Raw genomic sequence first — 7,930 nt, forward strand, 5'->3', positions numbered from 1 at the left:
ACGGTATTGGCACAATTAAAGAACAATCTGTAGTTCAATTCCACATGTTATCTGGGGAAAATTTCATTAGTTCACGTTAAGATATCTTAATACAATACTTGTTTCTTGACCTACATAGTACAGAACCTGATGAACATCAGTTTTAATATTTAATGAAACATTTTGAAATGATAAGAACTTCGGAATCAAAATACTTCGATTTATTTTTTAAAATTTCAGTGACAGTTACCTTTTGAAAAAAAATGTTCTTTATATCGTACATTGCTGGAAATATGAGCTGCAAATGTATAGAAAATTTTTCTTTTATCAATCTACTGTTGCACATTGTCATCTTTAAAGTTTGTTCGTAATGTTCATTTTCGGTGGACGTGAACAAAATAAAGGATTTTTTTTTAATGTACGATGTGTCTTCATGACCACACTCCTTAATAGTTAACTCTGATTCTGATTCCTGAAGAATTCCAAAAATTTCTCCTTTTTTGACTTCTGACCGACACCGGGTACTACCCACAGCACCAGAATCCTCCCAAGCACTTGTTTGAAAACTATGTCTGGTGTGCGTTTAATTTTGGCATAAACATTGAAAACTCTAAAAGATAAATCAAGAACTTCGACAGACTGCTTAATTCCCTTCTCGAAGGATAACTTTATCAAAGGAAATCCAGATATTCTGAATGAAGTGATTGTCAAACCTTAATCCCGACATTATAAGCCGGAGTTTTACAGCCTCCCCGGGCAGGTTTGGGGTTTTAGTAAATCCGGGCGCATTGTGAGCTACACCTGCGATTCTTGGTTGAAAGTGTCGGAGTCGTGAGTCATTGGTCCGTTAGAGTTATTTGGAAAACTGTATTAAACAATTGCTTATAAGAATATAAATCTTGTCCAACATTCCATAACTCTGAATTATTAATAGTCGTAATATGTTGGGAGTTTTGACACCGAAGCCAAACACAATATGTCGACTTTTTGGAATGTTTAAAACACCTGTGAAATCATTTGTACCAATCAAAGTTTTGGTGACCGAAGATTTATCAATACAACTTACATGAAATTAGAATACGTTGACTTTTTTCCGAATAATGCAACGTTGAAACCTTGAATAGGTTGTCATGTTGGGGTGGGGAGAGAGAGAGAGAAAATATCTTAATTTACCAAACCCCCGAGATCTTGACTTATGTTCTTGGCACCTCGTGGTTCAGAATGCACACATATATACTTGTTTGGTGTTGTTTAATCTACAGAAGTAGACCGGTATGGCACTCTGGATATCATTTATTTGTACGCGCAGTAGAAATACAGTTCGTGCATGTCGTAGACTCTCACCGAATATGGAAATATATTTGCTTTTTGACGGGTAATATGAGGTAGTGGTATTTGCGTTTACTTCATGTAAGCTCAGTCAATATGAATTTCCTCAACCAAAATGGCCTCTATCGGCTCAAAAATTGATCCATGATTATGGAGGTGTTTAGGCCTGATTACATATTTCCTAACCTTTCAAAGTTCGGATCATTTTTGTATTGAAAAATGCCGGCGAAAATTGATAAAGGAGTTGTAAATTTTCATAAAACAAAGATCAAATATGATAATAAGATTAAATATTCTTTTGTCAATCACATCTAAAACACATTATTGGCAAGTCTGAAAATATAAGCCATGGAAATTCGATAGCGACGAATCCCCCCGAATTCCCCTGGATTACGGGCATTTTATTGACCTATGACGCTGTCATTTATCATCGTAACGATTTAGATTCTCCGAAAGACATTTCACCTAAAAAGTGTTTGGAAGTAAAGATCACTTGAATTTGCCAAAAGAAAAAAATGAAAAAAAAATTTAGAGGCAATTTTTCAAATAAGTTTTGCAAAGGATACAAACAAAGTATTTATTTGCAATTTATAACAAACTAGAAATATTCTTGGATTTCATTTATTTTGAAGAAAATGCTATTAGATAAAGGTTTTTGTGTGTATACACAAAATGACATTCCTTTTTTACTATTTCTGTTGCATTCCAATATTTCAGATTCAGAACTTCTTGCTACATTTTTGGCAAGGATTGCCTGAGCATCTGCTTCCTCTAGTAGAGAATGAGGTCATCATCGACATCATCTGTGTGTGTGACAGCATTCTATACAAGGTAAAGAAAATCTAACACAAACACGATCATGTTCCACTTTAGCACATTGTAATTTGTTTTCAGTACATTTTTGGACAAACTTTCTTATGGTCTGATAATAAAAACATTAATGACATTGTTCTTTATCAGGTTCTCACCGAGGTTCTTATTCCGGCCACAATGCAAGAAATGCCAGAAACGTAAGAAAAATGTTTAATTAAAAGCGGTTTATATCCCAACTACCACGACAATGTACCAACATTATAGATATCATGCAATTTTAAAGCACCGTAACCAAACAAAATTGCTTGAATTTATGATAACCAATGAAATAACACATTTTTCTTTACTTAAATTTCTCTTTTATAGCTGAAACTTTCTTTCAATATTTGTCCTTTCATTTTCAGATTGCTCTGTGATATCCGCAATTTTTCGAAACACTGGGAGAATTGGGTCTCTACTTCTCTAGAAAATCTACCGGATACCCTCTCACAAAGCAAGCTTCCGGTAGCAAGACGATTCGCACAATCCATGAAAAGACAAACTTCATTTCTTCATCTCGCCCAGGTACATTTCAACACAGTATAAAATCATAAATCTAAGGAACCAATATATACTATAGTAGTTGATCTACAAATATACGACCATTGACGCTTAGTTACATCTAGTTCATAAGAATAATAAAGTCAGCTTCAGTAACCAGTCAGCCTGGGGAACAACACCTACACTCCCAACCAACCTAACATATACACATTATAAACATACACCAGTAATATTGTTAATTTGAGTGAATGGATTTTAATCATTAGTTATGGAGGTTTAATCACAATGGTTTTGTTTTTATGCCCCCCCCCCAACCCCAACCCCTTTTTGTTGCTTTGTTGTACTTGGAATTTCAATATGCCTTTCTTTTTGTCCCACCAACAGACGGCCCGCCCCGTGCTGTATGACGCCCAGATGGTGAACCAGATGATTGCTGACGTGGACAGCATTGATCTGAACAGTATAGGCACGCATGCGCTTCACAACACCAATGATGGCGGGGAATCAGATCTGGAACTGAATGCCGAGTGTGAGTATTTAATTACTATAGGTATATTACAAGCAATGTCTTTTTCAACAATGGCTATAGAATAATTCATATTATTATAATTTACTCCGTACTTATAATTCGGTATGAGAAATAAGGTTCCTGTTCCTTTACAGTTTTGAGAGAATTCAAAGAGATTCTGCGTAAGCAGGCGACAGTGGAGGCGTTTACGGAATGGCTGGACAGTGTGGTCGAAAACAAAGTCATCAAGGTAGGTGTATGAAACTAAGATATTTAGATACATTGTATGTGCATGCAAAAAAAAAAAAGCAGCGGACTAAATATTTTTACTATGTATAGTATAGTCTAGTATAATTAGAAAAACGGAATTTCTGTTCGTTTCAAGGGTACAAATATAATAAGTATCTAGTTCATAAGGAGAAAAAACTTTACATCTAATTTTGTAAAAATTACCAGAGAAGAATAAAAATATTTTACCAGTTTAACTTACATTTATCTTTTTAATGTAATTTGTAAATTGTTAGAATTTTGTATTTTCTTTCGTTTGTAGCCCAGTAAACAGAACGGTCGATCGTTCAAAAAGAGGGCCTCAGCATTCCTCCTCAACTGGTCCTTTTTTGGAGCCAGAGTCATGCATAATCTTACCTTGAACAACGCAAAAGCATTTGGTAGGACCTTCATCATCATTTAAACTGTTTTGATTTTTTCTTACCAAACCATCTTTCAATATTAGTTATTCAGTTTTGTGACAGAAATAAATATTTTGGAGTTAACATCGAGGAACCATATTGTGGTCTGTTACAGGTTCCTTCCATTTGATCCGGATGCTTCTTGATGAGTACGTGCTGTTGGCGGTGGAAACACAGCTACACGTGGAGAAAGAAACCGAAATCCAGTCCCTCCTAGAAAAGCACATGAAAACAGGTATGATTTCAATATACACGAAAAGTCAGTCAAAAATGTTATTCTTTTTACTGGAAGGTTAAAGAAGTTGATCACAAAATTATTCAGTATTCTCAGCTAGTTGCAATCTGTCTTAAAGCATATTCTAAGAGCCGGAAATGTTAGTTTTGTGTCACAAAGCACATTATGGTCAATTTAAAAATGACTTTTTAAAAAAAAAATAATAAATAAACTTTTACCATAAAAGATTCAGTGAACGCTAATATTTCTTTCGCCAGTATCCGTGTGTCTGTAAATTTCCTTCTCTATAACCTTCTCTGAGTTCAATCTAAAATCTTTCCTCCTGATTTTGTAGAGGACGGAAACGCGCGGCCCATCCTCTCGTCTCAGTCCAGCAGCTGTTTCCTGGCCACCAAACGGGAGAACTTGAACAGCAAGAACTTCAACAACAACAACAACGTGAAGCCCGAGTTCTACGGTCAGCAGTCGCCCATATGTCATAATCCATTCAAACACGAGAAAGAGCCCCCATTCAACATGTCCAGCCATATCAACAATATGGCGGTCATGGCACAGGTAAAAATAATGATGATGATGATGATGATGATGATGATGATTGTAAAATTTTGTTTGAGAAAGAAAAAAAGTTTGATTTTTCCCTAAGTGTTGGATCAATTTAATAATTCAACAAATGAAATGTTTATTTGTGTTTCTTGCAGAGTGTAATAGGTAATCCACAACCCAATCGAACATCGCCAATCATTTTCAATCCAATTCCACAGCTTAGAAACAGCGTGATCAGCTATCCGGGATCCTCCCAGCCGTCGTTAGTCGCACCTGCTCCATTCAGCTATATCGGTAAGTGAACCCTCTATCTTTAATATGTTAATATGTTGATTTTAATAATTTTTTGCTTTTTGTAACCACGTATTCTTTATTTACAATGTTCTTCTGATAATGATACGGCCCTTGGGACGCTTATTTAACTTGTTTTATTCTCAATCATTTTATTTTAATTTTCATAAATTCATTAATTAGACCTGTCATCCATAAACTATTACTTGATTTTATTCATCAGATCGTATAATAGTATTGAGTTTTAAGATTACACTATAGTTACACAAATCAATAGATAAGGTTTCAGGATAATCTAAAATTTGATAAACTTGCTGACGTGAATTGTATTGTGATAAAAAACAAACATGTATTATTTTAGTGACAAGATATAACAAAAATAGAAAGTAGTCAATGTTTGAATGTATATTTATTCAGGTCAAGGAGACTACCAGCCCGGCTCTCCGTACAGCTTCGGTAGCTACGGGCCGCACTACCCGAGTGCTTTCCGAACACACCCATCAATGAATCACTCACCATATTCCAGCGTGAAAAATGATCTGGAGTCAACATATCATCCCGACTCTCAGTACGGCAATCCGGATTACTACAATCCGAACTACACCAGCTTGTCTCAGCCCACGTTTGGGTCGCCGTCTGTGTACAGCCAGGGCTCCTCTGCCTTCAATGTGGTGCCCAGTAACCAACCATTCAGCGGCCTGCCTTACTCCGGAGCAGGTACACTAACATTCAATGCCGTTAACTCTTGAAGATTTTCTTCAGCTTGAATACCGTATCGGTAGATTGATTTTAAATGTTTTAAATATAAGATCTGGAAAAAATTTACGACTGTATAAATTTCACTTACTTGATTTCTATTTTTGGAATTATTTAGAATCTATATAGCACTAAAACTAAATTTCGCAAAGATATTTATATATGTATTATAGACGTGGATAATTTTGCGGTTTTAACACTTTGCAATATCTTTGTAACAGAGCCTCAGCGTTGGGGTTATTAATAGGAATAAACAATGGGTCATTCACTTTAAAATGGTGCTTCTGTTTAAACTGTTTAATACTGTCGTCGCAAAATTCGCTAAAATTTTCATATTAGACAAATCTATAGTTTACATTTACGAATCTATTATGGACTTTTCTTTACAGATTTTTTCGCCAGTTCGTACAATCCTCCATCAAAGCCGCACGTGGAACACGTGTCGGTGATTCAGCAGCGTTACCCGGATGATCCACTGAACATTCTGGACAAGCCGATCCGGCCGAAAGATGGCGCTTATAACACTAGTCCTGCTAGCTGTCACAGCCCCCCTCGCCCCGGAGGTAAAAAAACAAATTCTGTAGTCTTAAATGATGACCAGCCATTCAACAATTAAATAAATGAATAAATAAATAAAATAGAATAAGCCGTCTATATGATATTATGGTTTTGATAAAGATATCTTCGTTATTTTAGTTCATGACTTTGGAGATGACATCATAAGCATGGCGGTCAATGGGATGATTACTAGTGACCATGACCTTTCACAGGCCTACAATGACCCGGGACCTTTGCCCTCGATAAACACTGTGTTTATGACGTAGTGTGTTTGTGATGGACTTATTGACTTATTTCTTTTGTGAGAATTGTGACAAGCAATAAAGTATTTGGTGATGCAGTCTTGTGGAGGTGCAATGCCATTCGACATTTTATCGCATATCTTGCGGTTGAAGGATAATATTTTTTCAATTTGGATGAGATTCATTCATAAACTTAGTAAAACAGGAAGTATTTACGTGAACGTGTGCACATGTGTCATTAAAGGGTACTTAGATACACAGGTTAACCAGTGGCTGGAGACAGATCTGAATTGTAAATATTTTGAAACTTATTTGTAGTGCTATGTCTACGTATTCATATCATTATTACGTATAGTAAATTTCTTTAGATCATATATTGTATATATAGAAAATAGTCAGATATTTCCAGTGCCTCCTAGTTCTGCAGTCTCATTTTCCCATTTTTGATCAAAAGTCAATTGCACCATTTTGCTTCATCAGTGCCATATGGATTTTTTTATTTGTCTCTATCTCTCTTCCTTTTTATTTCAATTCAAAAAGTGTGGTTTTTATATCTATTGTGATTTTTGCATACACAATTTAACTCATTCTTGTGCAATTCACAACGAGCCGTAACGATCAAAACAAGCTTGCCTTTCTCAAATTGATTACATTATTACATATGATTACATTATTACATATGATTACAAATGATACCATTACTACACGCGTTACTGTTGCACGACTTATCTTTATTGTGTACATTGGACCGCTTACAACAATGATTGTTTTTACCAGCTATCATAAAAATGAAATGATAAACGCAATATGTAATATTTTGCAATGTAATGTTTAGAGACGAATATTGTAGATGTGATTTGTTTTATTATATCATTTTGTTAACCGTACTTGCCATGACAATATATTAGTCAATAGTTATAATACATACCAATATTGTTGCCTTTTGTTATATGTTTTAAAGACAATTGCCTTCAGTTGACAATTCTAATATTTAACCATGAGGTGTAAATAAAAGATGGACGTCCATAATTTCTTAGTCCTTATTTATACATTCCGCCTGTGCCATATTTGTGTATATGATATTCTTTTATCAAATATTATCGAGACATCAGAAAAATGGAACGTCACAGATTTGGCCATGATATGTTATACCAGAAAACAATTTATTATCCATCAATTGAAATAAATTATCTGTTCAAGTTCGAAATTGAAAGTTCCAACTTCTTGTTCATATTTCAATTGATTGTATTAAGGAAAATTATCACAATTTGAAAAAGTCATTATATAATGCATATTTTTATCTTACAAATTAACACATATGAAAAGTTATCAACAAGATCACAATTAAGAATCGAAATACGAAAATCTGTTTATTTGAGAATGATAGTTTAACATTAAAACCAAGGATATCCAATCAAATTTCATAAACTGAAACTTGGCTACTGAA

At 34.7% G+C, this 7,930-nt stretch overlaps 1 protein-coding gene across 3 annotated transcripts in view; it reads left to right on the forward strand.

The window, feature by feature from the left end:
* The window catches only part of LOC105342897 (DNA-binding protein RFX6), a 38,779-nt gene extending 31,396 nt beyond the window's left edge, over positions 1–7,383 (forward strand). For all 3 annotated transcript variants that reach the window (XM_011449993.4, XM_011449992.4, XM_066086305.1), the window contains exons 9-20: positions 2,026–2,139; positions 2,269–2,318; positions 2,526–2,685; positions 3,046–3,190; positions 3,325–3,419; positions 3,720–3,837; positions 3,974–4,093; positions 4,428–4,648; positions 4,792–4,930; positions 5,345–5,644; positions 6,073–6,246; positions 6,380–7,383. In XM_011449993.4, coding sequence (XP_011448295.3) covers positions 2,026–2,139; positions 2,269–2,318; positions 2,526–2,685; positions 3,046–3,190; positions 3,325–3,419; positions 3,720–3,837; positions 3,974–4,093; positions 4,428–4,648; positions 4,792–4,930; positions 5,345–5,644; positions 6,073–6,246; positions 6,380–6,507 — 1,764 coding nt within the window. In that variant the 3' untranslated portion in view covers positions 6,508–7,383. The remainder of the gene's footprint in view (positions 1–2,025; positions 2,140–2,268; positions 2,319–2,525; positions 2,686–3,045; positions 3,191–3,324; positions 3,420–3,719; positions 3,838–3,973; positions 4,094–4,427; positions 4,649–4,791; positions 4,931–5,344; positions 5,645–6,072; positions 6,247–6,379) is intronic.
* Positions 7,384–7,930: the final 547 nt, after the last annotated feature.

Source organism: Magallana gigas, chromosome 5, assembly GCF_963853765.1.
Source record: "Magallana gigas chromosome 5, xbMagGiga1.1, whole genome shotgun sequence".
NCBI classification, from domain to species: Eukaryota; Metazoa; Mollusca; class Bivalvia; order Ostreida; family Ostreidae; genus Magallana; species Magallana gigas.